This window comes from Eleutherodactylus coqui, chromosome 7 (genome assembly GCF_035609145.1).
Source record: "Eleutherodactylus coqui strain aEleCoq1 chromosome 7, aEleCoq1.hap1, whole genome shotgun sequence".
NCBI classification, from domain to species: Eukaryota; Metazoa; Chordata; class Amphibia; order Anura; family Eleutherodactylidae; genus Eleutherodactylus; species Eleutherodactylus coqui.
In genome coordinates, this window is record NC_089843.1 from 107,556,269 (window position 1) to 107,572,740 (window position 16,472).

Consider the following 16,472-nt stretch of genomic DNA (forward strand, 5'->3'; position numbering starts at 1 on the left):
AATAAAAGTATAAAAATTATTCAAAAAATAAAAATAAAAACACTTTTCTCCCTTTACTGTAATTTTGAATTTTGGGTTTTACTTACGCCAGGCAAAAGCTAACCTTTCAGAGAACTTTGATCCCTTCTTTTCATGATTGCATCATCACTTTGCATGACTTAACATAGCTTCTTTTGACCTTTTATATAGCAGGTCCCAAACCTAATCTTAAATCTAGGACATAAATGAATATCCAACTACGAGAGAACCATTTCTTAGTGTCAATATACTGCATGAAGAGTTATTAATCTGAAAAACAGCCTGTTGTAATGTCGGCAGGTTATAAAGTATACTACCTTACAAAATACTTTTAATAAGAAGACGCAAGATCTAGATATCCATTCACCTGTGGTGAAACATTGTTATACAGTGTTACACATTAACCTAGTTCTAGTCTAGGTAGGTTTTAGTTACCCAACAGACATTTTATGTATCTACTTATGGTTATCTACTGTTTAACTGTGATTACGAAATCTTGCATTATCGTGCCCTTTGTGTCATTGATGTTTGAGCATTTTCTTTCCACCTACGTATTATACCTCAGTATAGCATTGTTCACCTCTTTAAAGCAGGGCCCACCATGGGATTTCTAATCCTAAATATATCCAATTTTGTATTACAGGCTTTGGCATCTATTGGAAACTATGGCGTGAGGGTAAATACAGTGTGTCCGGCCTTTGTAGACACCCCACTCCTGGCATCCATTGATAAAGAAGAAAATATGGGAGAATATTTCCAGTACAAGGATAATATAAAGGACATGATGAAGGTGTTTGGTGTGCTTAAGTAAGTGTTAATGTTTAGTAATGTTATAGTTGTGCATAGCGTATTTTTCTTAAAGAGTGTTATTAATTAGATTATTGATTTGCTTTATTAATTATGCATAGGAAATGCCAGGTTGGGAGGGAAGAGCAGAGGAAAGCATGGCACATAGAGTCATTACATTGGTTTTTTAAAATGAAAATCCAGGTTATACTGTACTTTACTCATGGAATGAACTGAGTTTAAATAGAACTATAGTCCAAGGAACTGTTAGCACAAGTACATGTAGGTATGTGAGATAAGCCAACTGATGTCTGAGATGGGTTCATTATCTGAACTACTTAAATTTTCAAATAAAATCATCATGATTCCTTCCCAGCGCTGTGCCCAAACACTAGGGCTGGCCATACAACCAGATACATATCGGCTGAGCCGGTTGGTTTTGGTTGGATCAGCCAATCATCTGATTTCTATGGCAGCTTCTCGCCTCTCACCTGATAACAGATGTTGGGAGACATAAGGGTCAGTAATTAAATTTCAACTGCTCAGTCCTTTTGCTGTCGAGACATAAGCCACTTCCAGAGGTGTCTGGCAGCAGCCTTCTCCTCTCGTTACATACAAACCTAAGCTTGCTTGTCTGAACCAAGTCTGCATATGTGACAGGTGAGATATGGCCTAGAGGAAACCATTCCCATTAGTAGGCTGATGGTTGAATAACTGTTGAGTAAACAATTGTTGAGCCAATGCAACCATATAGTTTTTTAGTCCGTACTGGCCAGTAGAGTCATTAAAGGGGTTGTCCCGCGGCAGCAAGTGGGTCTATACACTTCTGTATGGCCATATTAATGCACTTTGTAATGTACATTGTGCATTAATTATGAGCCATACAGAAGTTATAAAAAGTTTTATACTTACCTGCTCCGTTGCTAGCGTCATCGTTCCCATGGAGCCGACTAATTTTCGCCCTCCGATGGCCAAATTAGCCGCGCTTGCGCAGTCCGGGTCTTCTGCAGTCTTCTATGGGGCCGCTCGTGTAGAATGCCGGCTCCGTGTAGCTCCGCCCCGTCACGTGCCGATTCCAGCCAATCAGGAGGCTGGAATCGGCAATGGACCGCACAGAAGCCCTGCGGTCCACGGAGACAGAGGATCCCGGCGGCCATCTTCAGCAGGTAAGTATGAAGACGCCGGACCGCCGGGATTCAGGTAAGCGCTGTGCGGGTTGTTTTTTTAACCCCTGCATCGGGGTTGTCTCGCGCCGAACGGGGGGGGGGGGTTAAAAAAAAAAAAAAACGTTTCGGCGCGGGACAACCCCTTTAAAGCTAGCTGCACATGTTCCACAATGTGTGTAGGAAAAACAACATTTCTGGAAATCTTCTTTCACCAACTGTCTGTTGAATGGCTGCAGTGGCTAAGTGCTGGTGATCAAAATATCATACTGCAGGACAGCAGGAGCTTTAAAGCAGCAGTTCTGGAGCTTTGTGGGATTTTTCAGGTGAGTAAAAAATTTTGTTATTTTATCACATCATCTACTTTCTGCAAACTTTTTAATGTCCCAGACCACCCCTTTATATCGCCATAACATATTCCACAACATGTACATTAAAGTTACATTTGAGTTCAAGACTACAAATGTAAAGAGTACTTTGTACATTTGTCCATGCCCAGATAAAGCCAATGTCTTCGACACTGAGGCCTCATTCACATGACCTTATGTCCCTCCCCATCCCTTTTTTTCAGCTTCCATAAGAGTCTATGGGAGCTGCCAGTATATCTTGGCAAAAGATAGGACAAGACCTATCTTTTGACACAGCATATAAAATCAACGATCGAAAATGATCGCCAATGTGCTATTTCTCCCGGCGCGATTTTTTTTTTTACCTGGCCAAAAATCGTTCATCTGAATGAATAGATTGGAATCCAATGCTTCAGATGGTCGCAATTTTTTTTTACTGATTTTTGGACATGGCTAAATAGTTGTGTATACAGTCATGTGTATAAGGCCTGATGTTGTGAGTTAAAATGACATTACTACATATAATGCTCTCATCACTAGTTTTAGTCTTACCAAGTGGAATATTGGAATAAGTTCATAGCTCCTCCTTTGGTACTTGTGGTGTCTATGATGCTCAGAGTTCAGGTGAGGCGACCCGAAGTTAGGCAGGGCAAACACATAGCTGCAGCAGGATTATGCTTATGTATCACTGGTCTAAGACAAGAATATGACTGCCTGCAGACGGGCGGAAATACCGCGGCGGGATTTCCCGCAGAATTTCCGCCCCTGGAAGCTGCCATAGGATTGCATTAACAAACACAATCCTATGCAGACGGCCGTGATGTGGCGGCGCGAAATCTCACGCGGAAAGCAAGCCGTGGCACGCTCTATTTCTGTGCGGGGCTCTGCGAGAAATGTCACTCACCGGCTGCCGGCTCCGCTCTGCGCATGCGCCGGCTGCCCGGCAGCCGGCACCTGAAAGAGCCGGGGCCGCGGGAGCAGGTGAGTGTCACGCTGCTCTCTGCAGACGCTCGGGTTGGGTCCCGCTGCGAGAATTCTCGCAGCCAGATCCAACCCGGCAGTCTGCAGGCGGCCTAAGGCACTGCACAAGTTGTTTATTCACAGTATCCACAGGGTTTGCTAGCTGTATGTTGTATTAATCATTGTTTATTGTATACTTGGCAAGCTTCATGCAGCAATAGTGAGTACTGTTTAACATTATTGGGCACGTATAACAATTGCCGTTTCCTCCCTTGGGACTCTTTTATACTTGATTTGTAGTTGGTTATGAACAAGGCTAATTTATTTTAGAACCTGTAGAATTATTAGAGTGCGGCTTCTTTTGCCTGGTAACGTTCACATACTACATGAATTGGTCGACATAGAATTAAATGTAATGAAATAGAATTAAACTTTTTTCAAAATTTTCTATAAAAATTCCTATCTGCATCCAAGGTTTGCGTGTTCTACTTTATCTGGCTTTATCTCATCCTTCCTTCAATTATGTTTGCTGTAAGTAAAACTATCCTTAATCCTTGAGCCTTTGCCCTGGGGAGTGTTCTGCACAATATTTACACACCCTGTATAGAGTCTTGCCTCGTTTACATAGACATCAGACATTTTGCTTACAACTGAAAATTGTATTTATAGTTCATGGAAATAATAGCATGACTATGGACACGACTGCTAAGAGGCCGATCCATTTATGATTATGTGACTATAACCTATTAACCCTTTTCTTGTCCGCGACGTTTCTCCCATGTCCTTGCATGTGTTCGTTCTGTAGCCTAGTATGTTTGAGAATTGTCCTTGCTCTCTCAGGCTACATTGTAGTTGATTTTAGTCTTATTTTAAAGCCCAGAGTCTTTGCTTTACAGCATGGCTGGGATGATGGCTGGATCTACAAAGATATACACATACAGGAGGCTGAAGTGGTAGCTGCGTAAACCTGCAGCACTCAATTCTGACTATTTCTACAGCCATATCCCAGACAAATCTGACTTGAGCTGTAATTTTGGTCTTTTTGCTTTTTTTGATGCATGCAGTTGTGAAGATAGACATGTGTGATATATATGAAGCCCTCAGATCTCATTTTTTTGCAGAATACATTTTGTTTGCATAGGTCTACTTAAGTACACAATTTAGTCACATATTTGACTTTTCATGCAATTTTTGCTTATCACTGTTTGATACAATGTTGCCTGAAGGTGGTTGTGTATATATAAATGATTAAATTGTAGTTTTACAAATATGGTGTTTCCTCAAAAATAGGCACAGTGTCTTATTTTCACAGGGGGGGGGGGTTCTTATAATTCTCACCTAGTAGACGGCGTTCGGGTCCCTCGTGCTGGCCTCTGTCGCTGCTGCAGGCTTCAACCAGTCAGATCTGGTGCTCGATGAACCAATTACAGCCATTTGTTGAACGAAATCATTGAATGATTGTGATTGGTTAATTGAGTGCAGGTTCTAATTGGCTGAGGCGGCGCTTGATGAACCAATCAGAGCAATCGCTTGCTAGAGGCAGAGCATTCATACCCTGCTACCAGGAAGAAATGCTGTGTCGGCATTCAGAGGTACTATGAAGCCTGCAGCAGCACCACAGCTGAGCGCAAGGGACCCGAACACTGTCTACTAGGTGAGTATTGTTTTTTTTTTTCATGTAATGCAGCTGGGGCTTATTTTTGAAAGGGGACTGATATTTCAAGCCCCCTCCCCTCCCGAAAATCAGGGTATGGCTTATTATTGGGGGAAGGTCTTATCGGGGAAACACTATGCACTCTCTATTACATCTTGATTTTTATAGCCTAGTAACGGTTTGTGGTATAAAGTATATATTTTTTACATGTTTGTGGATGACAGGAGGATGGGTAAATATTATAGGACCTGGGTTTCATCATTTTTATGAGCACAAGCTCTTGTGTATGTCGATGAATGTGCTATGCATGAACTTTGCACATCATGACCTTTTAAATAATTTTTGTGGATAAACCTCCGCTTGCTTCTGAGTTTTTGGCATAAATGTAAGTTTTATTGAAATGTGTAGAGTTTAGGGGGGCACATACTTTTGAAGGCGTGTAGTTCTTATATTTTCTATGTTGCGGCTTTTGTTAAAAACATTTCAGATTAAAAACCTAATTTTTGACCTTCCCAATTCTGCTGATGTTATGAGGAGATGTACACGCAGACATAGGCTTAAGTAGTACATCTGAGTTTCCAACATGGTCAACCTTTATTTTTAGGAGGTATTGTGCATCGAGTTTTCTGCTTGCATTACACTTTTAGCCACTTACATCAATTTTAACCATTTTTAATGAAAATTTTTAATTTGAGGCAAAATTACATTAAGCTGCCTGAGTGTATTTAGTGCTGAGTGGCATTTATACAGGTGTCTTCTTTCATAATATATATGTGTATAGGGTTTTAGTATCATTTATTTTTTTTCGTAATTTAAATTGTTGTTTTTGAATTATTACTAAATAATTTTTAATTTTTTAAATATACACCTAAAGTCTCAGCACTACTTACTCAGATAACTAAGCGTGTGTAGTCACCCAATGACTTAGATGGGAAAGAAATAGCACTCTTATGTTTTGACATCTAACATTGATTTCATGGAAGAGCAGCTCCGTAGATATGGTCATATTTCCATTAAAATCTGGGACCAGATCAGTCCCCACATCATTGCATCTCTATCTGCTGGGTCTCCATAAATGACCCATGTGACAAATCGGATCAAAGCCATCATGGATTGCATATAACTAGACTGTACAATATTTTACTGGTAGGGGTCTGACCAAAGCACTAGAGCAATGGGGCTAAAGTGCTAGGAAAGCACATCTTTTTATGCTGTAATTATTTGGCTGTTTCTGGAGGCTGCATGGCTATAATAGGCTGACCACACCAGTTCTGGAAAAAGACAGGCTGAGCCATTAGAAGAAAGTTTTAAAGTACTTTGCAAGTTCAGCTACCACTTTGTTCAAATAATCAGTGGGGTCGTAGAAGTCGAGACCCCCACTGATCAATGATCTAATATCCTAGCCATATATCAAAAAAGTTTATACTAAGTCAGCACCTTTAACTACCTTTCTGGTAATGACTATATTAACAATGGTTTCTAAAGAATGTTTAAGCTTCATTTACCTGTGAAATGTAATCTAATTACTTCATTCATCTAATTTTTCAATTATTTCTTTTCTGACAGTCCAGCACTAATCGCAGAAGGGCTTGTCCGACTTATAGAAGATGAAACCGCAAATGGAGCAGTAATGAAAATCACAACAACCCAGGGAATTCATTTTGAAGAATTCAATGCCCACCAGAAAACCAAAGTGTGAATCTGCAATGAGAGGACTGATTATTGTTGAACTATAGCTAAAGTACATTTTCTTTTATTTAATGAAAAGCCAAATATATTGTAAAATGAGCATGAGAAAATGGGCTAATTAATTTGTTAGTATACACTGCTCAAAAAAAATAAGGGAACACTTAAAGTAGACATCAGATCTCCATGAACAAAAGATTCAAGTTGACTCTTTCATGCCTGTCAGTGTGAATCTGCTCCCATCTGCGAAAAGAACAGGGTGCCAATGGTGGACCTGCAAAGTCATGTGTTCTTTGGTAAATACCAGTCAAACTGCACAGTACTGGGTTGTGAGCGCAGGTCCCACTACACCATGGCGGACCTCATGTGTTTTGGGGGGTAAATATTTACGTTAGGTCTTTACAAAAATCGTTTTATTCAAATTAAAGTAAGAGAAATGACTTGATAAATGTTATCATCAAATTATTTAGCATAGCATTATGGGTAGTTGATAGGTCCTAATAATGCTTTATAGGATGTACTGTAGGTGATGAAGAGTAAATAAAAGACTTAAGGCCCATTTAGACACAACAATTATTGTTCAAAATGTGCTCATTTTCTATCTTTTGAGTGATAATTGTTGTGTGCATTTACACAGCAAGATGATCGCTCAAAATTTGCTCAAATGGCAGTTGAGTAGTTAATTAGCTACTTAACAGCTTATTAGTGTGTAAATGAAGCTTGGCTGCTTGTCTTCTGTATACAGCTGTGTTCTTCTCGGAGCGCACAGCTGGTATGCAGCTGAGCACTCTGAGCCGCGTGCAATGCAGAAGCTTTTTCTGCAGTCACCCTGAATGCAGAGCTTTTTCATGGAAACTTATTTAAAGTGATCCTCTAGTCCTGGACAAACAAAGATGGCTGCACCGCCCTTCTGATTTAATGAGGCACACTGAGGATTAGGCTGCCTGTCCACGGGTGTTTTTGCATTGCGTCACTGGGAACGCAGTGCATGCTTTCCATAGCGTTGCTATGGAAAGCGCAGCCCCCCTGTCCACAAGCGGAGAATCATAGCGATTCTCCGCTCACGAGCGGCAAATCGCATCATGCTGCGAATTGCCGCGATTCTCCGCGGTAAGCTTATTTGTCAGATAGACTCACCACTGAAGACCTGTCAGCTGACTCCTGCTCCCCGGCGGCAGCTCCCGTGGCGGAGATCCGCTACAGGATATTGCTACGCCTGTGGACAGGCAGCCTTAGTATGCATTGGTAGTGTAAGACACTACATGCTGCTCTGCCTGGCCAATGCTGCTCACATGGGCAACACTGGCCAATCAAAGCAGGTGTAGTGTCTTAGACTAATGTTGCATAGTGTGCATCAGGTAGTCAGAAAATGTTTGTCCAGGCCTGGAGAGTTACTTTGATAAAGCACTGAATGACACAAAGAAAATGTGTATTTTAGCTATATTTCAATTAATTGTAAACTCAAAGGAAGCATATATATATGTATATAGTGCATGGGTAAATTTGTCATGTGTGTTTGCCAGTGTTTATACTATGAATCAACAATCTATGAGTAGCTATTTCTGTATGGACCAAAATGAAAGTCTTGCCTTTAACTGCAATATTCACTAGAGAGGAATGAAGTGGAAGTGCAGCCTAGTCATATATACACAGATGGTAATTTTTCTTTTCTTGATCATTCATTATGCATTGATATAACATTGATATAACTCCTGGTCTCAGTTCCACAGCAATCGGTATATCCAAGCTTTAATTACTCTACCATACCAAAAGATTTACCCTATTTAGCCTGACAGTATGGCCTTTTATGAGTCAATACCAGGGGTGTAGCTAAAGACTCCTGGGCCCAGGTGCAAAAGTTTATCTTGGGGCCATCAAACTCCTCTTAACCCCTTAACGCAAAGGCGTAACTTGAAGCTCCTGGGCCCCAATGCAAAACCTGTAACAGGGCCCCCAACTATAATGCTTTATTCATAGTACTAGTTTCCCTATATGGAGGAGAGAGGCCTTATGGGCCCCCTAAGGCTCCTGGGCCTGGGTGCAACCTCTTCCCCTGCACCCCCTATAGTTACACCAGTGGTCAGTAGTGCATTCAGTCCTCCCTAGAAGATAATATAAAAGTTACTGGGGAAAATTGATCAAAACTGATGCAAAAAAATGGAAGTATTGCCCATAAAGCCAAAATAATTCCAGCTTTGTTTTAGCAGTAGTCCTTTGGAAAATTAAATCAGCAGCCTGATTAATTGCTATGGGAAAATACATTTCTCCTTAAATTAATTAACATACCAATATCGCTTATTTGTCGCACCCCTGCCAAAGATGTGATGCATGCTTTGGTACTCCCTACAGATATTGTGCTTTGAAGGGATTGATATTTTGAGATCTTTAAGTATAGGGCTTTAGATAAACTGTGAAAGTAAGTGAGTTAAAGAGGTATTCCAGCACTTGGATGAGAAACTAGATCCAAGACTGCAGATTCATCACACAAAGAGCAACAGTACAACACTAATATTATATGCTAGATCTATGCGATTACTTATTGTATATGAGAAATTGTTGAAAAGATTTAATTACTATATATTCTGGATTTTTACTTTGTTCCACACACTTTCAATAAGAGTTTTGTATACGGGAATACCTCTTTAATATGTAAGTGTCCCTTTGTAGGATAACTCCTTTTAAAAATATTCTTCCTTTCATTCATATAGCATACGTTCTGGTGCTTATATTGTACGCCTTGGCATTTACTACTTTTCCAACCAGCAAAGAGCTCAAATTTTGATACATTTATTGTTAAGTATTGTAGCAAATGTATATATTTAAGTTACACTCTTTCTGAGTGTGAGGAACCTGCTGTGATAATATATGTGAAGTGTCTTGATTAGTTTAGAAATGTGTGATGTATGATGTCTGGAATATGTGATTCAATGTTTGATCTTGTCAAATATGTAAAAATTGTCAAATACTTCATTCACTCCAATAAAAAAATGTATATCACTAAGTTTGTTGATCTTGGAACTTATTGTGCACTGTATATTGTCCAAATAATGCAAAAAAAAATAATTTATACTAAATCTGCAGAGTGGTGGGAGACCTCACCCATTCCACTATACACCACCCTCTTTTTTTGAAAAGTAGCAAGAGCGGCATGACATTGAAAAAAGCAAAAAAAAAATTGCACAAAAAAAGGCATTCCTTAAAAAAGTTTTCCTCAGATGATCAGATGATATCAATTCTGACCAGCTCTGAAATACTTGCTTTATGGATTCAGTTTGTAGTCAAATTCTTAGTTTGTATGATGTTGTTACATGATCCCTACCACAGAAACTGTTTATGGGAGATACAGGCACATTTGTCACAGATACTGATGATAATCACATCTTCTGTCAGACAGTTATAATAGAGGAGATCAGAGATCATCCTCCTGACTGTATACTTATAGTCTGTAGCTTACTTAGGTGAATACAGAAGGTAATGATAATTAAACTGTCCCCCCAGCAGGTAAAAATGGTATAGCCTCAGCTAATGATGTATTGATGCATCATGGGATAGATGTGAAACTGAAAGTAAAACGTTTCAGCCTCAAGATGTTGCCTGATAAGCATCAGACAGGGGGCTACACTATGTAGAAGTGGATGAAATACATAGAAGATACCTCCAGAGTGTAAAAGGCAATCGGGTGAGGGGAGCAGGGATGGAAAAAAGTGTTTTCACCTTTAATGAAATGCTTATAAATGCTCACATGGTCTGCTGATCGACGCTGGAGCTTGACTTTATACTATTAATACATACTGCACAAACGATATGTCCTAACTGTATGTCAGAAATAGAAGGTCATATATACTCATTGTCAAAATAAATCAAGCACCTAGAAAAAGTTGTTGGGATCAAATCAAACTTTCTTTGTGTGAATGTCAACTTGAAGGGAGACTCTAGTATCCTGTTGGACCACTTCTAGCTTGGATGCAAGATGTCATACAGATGGGCATGAAGGCATACAGGTTCTGTATAGTATCCTGTAGTATATCAGCCCACATTTTCTATAACTGACGCTCTAGATTGCGCAAACTCGTAGACTGTCGAAGTTGGCGTCTCATCTCTATAGATATAGTACAAATACATTTTTCCTGGATTAAAATGACTATTCCTATTATTAAGTCGGACACTGCTTTCACCATTATGGGCCTCATTATGTGATATACATCAGTATTTCTCCTTTGAACTGTTGGTTTAGAAACGAGTGAGACTACTAAATCAAAACAGCCATTCTCGATTAAGGAATATTAATATTTTCTATACAAAAATTCAGCATATTCTTTAGTTCCTATAAAAGTGCAGCCGATATCTATCAACACGTAATTCTATGGTAATTGAGTTCTTGTCAACACATTTAATCAAAGCTTTGCTAATAGGGTTTGCAGAGTTACATGGTGCAGACTACTGATAAGAAAGAATAGCAACTTTTTTAACTACAAGTAGAAACTAACCAGGCATGTAAAATGCCCTTCATATTAGGTTTGTAATGATAACATTTACATTTGATTAAAAAAGATGTTTTTATATTACATAATACATATTACATAATCCCACGTTCTGCTATACCCTATCAACTTGCCCTATTAGAACCAGTGGATGTCATAAAGCGAGATCTCCTGCTCAGGACCAACTTCTAGTCTTCTATTAGCCAGAAACGAGTGCCGTTAAGAAAGAGCATCCTCTCCTCCTTGCATATCTAGGCCATTTAGGTATTACAAAACTGGCCATTCATTTAAAGCGCCAAAGGAATAATATTACTGTATATTTCCCTTGCAGTAGTCCCATCTTCAGCTTCTACAGCCCAAACTGCAGTGATCATGTGATCTCCGTGCCCTCTCTAACCTGAAAAGAGGTTGTCTTGCTGCTACAAATTCCTCTCCCTCCCCACTTCCTACAACATGCCCCTGCCCCTCCCACTGCACGACTGGGCTACTGTCTGCCTACGACACCCCACATTCCCTTTGCCCACCATGTACATCTTCTTCCCCCAGACCTCCTGCATCACCTCCTCCTTGTTGTATGTAAGCTCATTGATGTAGGCCCCCCATCCCTATTGTTTCATACTATCGAATATTACATGTAACTGTTGTATCATTTGTGCACCTCTGTTGTTTTGAAAGAGCTTCGGAATGAGTTGGCACTATACAAATAAAAATTATTATTATAGCATATCTATTGACATTTAGCAGTCCTTCAGACCCGATTTCTATTGGATGATTTTCACACCTCTCAATAATCACAGCTGTGTCAGCAAAATCAAAAGCAATGTGTTAAGTAAGTTAAAGATGACCTGTCCCAGAATAAAATCAGTGGGGCAAGCTGTTTGGCTCTGCATTTGCTTCCTCCACTGACTCTGTTCTCATTTATTTTTTCCATACTCAGACCAGCTCTCCTTAGGTCCATCTCCCGCACTGTTAATGTGTCAAGTGGGCAGTCCCCACAGCTCACTCTTAATGGTTAACAAGTCCGAAATCATCTATTGACAGTGAGTGGTGAGGACCACTCACTTGACACATTGACAGCACCACGAGCTTGTCTGCAGGAAGAGGGTGAGTATAGTAGAAAAAAAAAGGGGATAGAGTCTGTAGGACCATGGTTACAGCAGCCAGCCTCACTGATTTCATCCCATGATAGCTCCTCTGTAAGTGGTCCCTATTAGAGATGAGCGAGCACCAAAATGCTCGGGTCCTCGTTATTGGAGTCGAGCTTTTCGTAAAATTTGAGAGCTCTGTTCGAGTAACGAACCCCATTGACTTCAATGGGAGACTCGAGCATTTTCGTATGGGACCTGCCGGTTGCCGAGCTTTTTTTTTCCCTGTTTGTTCTCTCTCTCTCTCTCTCTCTCCTCCTCCCCACAACCACAAACTACAGTTGATGTGCGCATCGTCACAGTAGGAAGGGGTCAAATCTGACACGTCAGCGGTGGGGAGGGGCCAAAACTGGGGCGGGGTTGAACAAGGCGTGATGCTCGCTCAAGTAGCGAGCACCATCGAGTATGCTAATACTCGAACGGACATCAAGCTCGGAAGAGTACGTTCGCTCAACTCTAGTCCCTATCCTATATGTCTGCCCTAGTTATAACAAGTCTAGCTAACAATGCTAGTCATGATAGACTGACATGTACTTGGTACTGCTGTTATGTAATGTGCCCTGTTATTGGAGCATATAACCGGTAGCTATGAACTTCACCTTTGTATATACAACCCTGTTATCTCAGCCTGATAACAATACTATCATCATCTTCATAAACTTCTGCTTTTGATTTAATGCCATTTCTTTTTGGCAACTTTCAAGTATTCATCTATTACCAACTTTTCTTAAGGCTAAAGGAAATGAAGTGATCATTTTGACAGCCTTCAGTCGGTGGTCAATGTCTTCAAACATTTAGAAAGACTTGGATAAGTCAATAGCAGTTTTATTTCTGAAACCTATTAAATGCTCTGCAGTAAAGCATTGCCATGAAAGGGCAAGTAGCCCAAGAAGACTAATAATCTACATACCTGAATCCAAGCATTCTGCCAGTTTAATAAGCAATTGTGCTGAGGGGTTTAAGACGTCCAATCTCTACCAAGATATTAAAATGTATTAACTTCACCTGTATAATTTGAGTCACTATTACAAATTACGGGCATGTAATAAGAACTTGAAACTACAAGGGAAATTGCAAGAGGCATTAACTTATCCTTCAAATCTTGAGTATATTTGTAGATATGCGTACAGTAAGCTCCAAAACACTAATGGAACACATCTGTCAACACTGGCCATGAGCCGCATATATTAATGCTATAAGCTAGCAACACTGCGTAAAAAGCATACAAAAGCAGGATGTTCCAGCTGTATTTCTCAAGGTTTGCCTCAAGCACTAGAAGAAAACAACTCCCACAAAAAGAGACATATAAAACCGCAGCCTTGAAAAAAAACTAAGCATGAGTTATACTTCATTGTCTCCATTACTTGTATTCATAGTGTTTTTGTTAACATTTGTTACATAAACAACAACTAGAAATAACAACAAGATTCTCATCCCGCGAACCCCAAGAGAACGATCAACCAATAACATTCCTTCAAAGAAAGAGATATATAATATTCCTAGTTGAAGAAATGCACCTGAATCTTCTATGAGCATCTCACATTAAAAAGAAATAGGAGTATTTGTAGAGCAAAATATGTGCTGCCTGCCGAAGTTCCAAAAAAACAGAAAAGTTGGTGGTGGAAGATATTATTTTGATGTGTGGGTTTTGGTGGAGTTTTATTGAACGTGCTAAGTCTATGTACACTTGCCAAGTGCTGTAGACATGCTTTATTGACCATCTTTTCCATGCTAAATCAAACCACATTTACTAAACTATCAAAATGTACTCATTACCCGAAGCTGCTCTTCTTTCATGACAAACTTGTGTTTTTCTGTGGCAGCCAAAATGTAGTTCCCAGAAAAATATAATGCAGTCGTCAGTTCAAAGTATTATTAAAGTGGAACGAAGATTGGGTTTACATGGAGCAATATTGTCTCCAATCAAATCAGCTTCGAGACATTTTCCTAAGATAGAATCAGGAAACATTGTGCCCATCCTAGCAAATAAAATCCTTGCTGCTCTCCATCAAATTTACATAAGCCGCTCTACAGGCACCCATTACCAGACTTCATGTACGTTGCATATTAGTTGCCAAATTTTTCAGTAGGTATCTGATGGTAAATCCATAGAATAATGCAATACCAGTTTATCCTCTGCAATGCAATGTACTTGGGACCCCCCTTCCTCATCCAGAATTGAGAGCCACTCAGTACAGGTGGCTGCTGTTTTGACAGACCTTCTGCCATCTTGATATTACAGGACAGCTGATCATGTTATTTAGTGGCAGCTGCAGGAGAAATGTGCAACCAACTGTGGCTTCCCCCAGAAAAATCAACTGGCTGCCAAGGAGGCCAAGAGCAAGACCTAGAGTCATCAGCTGTTCACCCAGGCACTGCCTTCTTGGGTAGGTTGTGCATTCTGGCATAAGCCCTTTAATAGAGAGAGAAAAGACACTGTTATGATGGTGATCAACACGTTGCAAAACATAGTGACAGTTTTTCTGTTTTCGACCCTTTAAAGGAATTAGCCAGGGAAAATAAATTTATGGAAATCTGCTCAGCATAGTGGAAATAATAAAAGAAGTCATACCTCATCCAATCCCCCCTTGCTCCCACCTTGACTGTAGCAGGTCCCCTGCTGCTCTATACTAGATGCTGCAGCAGCGATGACATCATGATAAATGGGCATTTGACTGCAGGAGCTAGTCACCAGCCAAAGTAATATATTTACCATGGTAAGAGTAGCTTAGGCATGTGCACCTGTCGATGTAGAGACAAGTAACTAATATACTTCTATGCACAAATTACATACTCCTGGCTGGTGGGTGGTGGCTAGGATTCTCCCTTCCCTCCTCCCCCAAGGGCTTTCCTTTTCTTCTCTTCTCTCTCCCCCTCCCTCTGAGGTCACCTATTGTTTTGCTTTGCAGTATACTAATAAAAAGGATCTTTTCCAAAAATATTAGACACAAAATTACAGATTAAAGGAGATGTCCCGAGGCAGCAAGTGGGTCTATACACTTCTGTATGGCCATAATAATGCACTTTGTAATGTACATTGTGCATTAATTATGAGCCATACAGAAGTTATAAAAAGTTTTATACTTACCTGCTCCGTTGCTGGCGTCCTCGTCTCCATGGTGCCGACTAATTTTCGCCCTCCGATGGCCAAATTAGCCGCGCTTGCGCAGTCCGGGTCTTCTCCTCTTCTCTATGGGGCTCCGTGTAGCTCCGTGTAGCTCCGCCCCGTCACGTGCCGATTCCAGCCAATCAGGAGGCTGGAATCGGCAATGGACCGCACAGAAGCCCTGCGGTCCATGAAGACAGAGGATCCCGGCGGCCATCTTCAGCAGGTGAGTATGAAGACGCCGGACCGCCGGGATTCAGGTAAGCGCTGTGCTGTTTGTTTTTTTAACCCCTGCATCGGGGTTGTCTCGCGCCGAACGGGGGGGGGGGGGGGGGTTTAAAAAAAAAAAAACCCGTTTCGGCGCGGGACATCTCCTTTAACCTTCTGTATACAACTCTTAGAGAGGACTCTTCAGTGGACCCAGTCAGTCTATTATAAACTAGCAAATAAACCCACCCGGCTCAGAGCAAAGGAGAGAATTAACTCTGTGCACTCCATCAGAGCAGAAAACGGGTCTTGAACCTCAAACCCAGATAGAATAGCCCAAACCTTCTATGACTTTTATAACAAGTTATATAAACATAAACCTCAGAAGTCCTCTTTTGCCCCCCAGGATTTTTTGAAAGACATTTCTCTCCCACAACTCACAGAGCACCGAAGTGACCTCCTTGGCCCAACATATCACGGTGGAGGAGGTCGAGGAAACTATTAAACTTCTGAAACGGGGTAAAGCCCCAGGTCCTGATGGACTGACGGCTCTATACTGCAAAACATTTACTGCAGCCCTCTCTCACCCTTTAACACGCTTTTACAACGATATCCTAGCAGGGAAGACAGTCCCTGAAGATTTCCTGACGGCCCATATAACGGCTATTCCCAAGTCAAACAAAGACCACACCTCACCTAAAAATTACAGACCAATCTCGCTCCTAAACCTAGACTATAAAATCCTGACCAGTATTTTAGCCAATCGTTTAAGTGCTTTCCTTCCATCACTGATCCACAAAGATCAGGTTGGCTTTATCCCCTCGCAGCAGGCCCCAGATAATATTAGAAAAGTCCTTAACCTTATACACATCTCAAAAACTCTTAGGCGCGCACTATTAATCCTCGCCCTCAATATTGA

At 40.7% G+C, this 16,472-nt stretch overlaps 1 protein-coding gene across 1 annotated transcript in view; it reads left to right on the forward strand.

Moving 5' to 3' along the window:
• Window positions 1-9,615, forward strand: part of HPGD (15-hydroxyprostaglandin dehydrogenase) — a 63,322-nt gene extending 53,707 nt beyond the window's left edge. Inside the window, exons 6-7 of the mRNA XM_066573516.1 lie at window positions 662-825; window positions 6,495-9,615. Coding sequence (XP_066429613.1) covers window positions 662-825; window positions 6,495-6,627 — 297 coding nt within the window. The 3' untranslated portion in view covers window positions 6,628-9,615. The remainder of the gene's footprint in view (window positions 1-661; window positions 826-6,494) is intronic.
• Window positions 9,616-16,472: the final 6,857 nt, after the last annotated feature.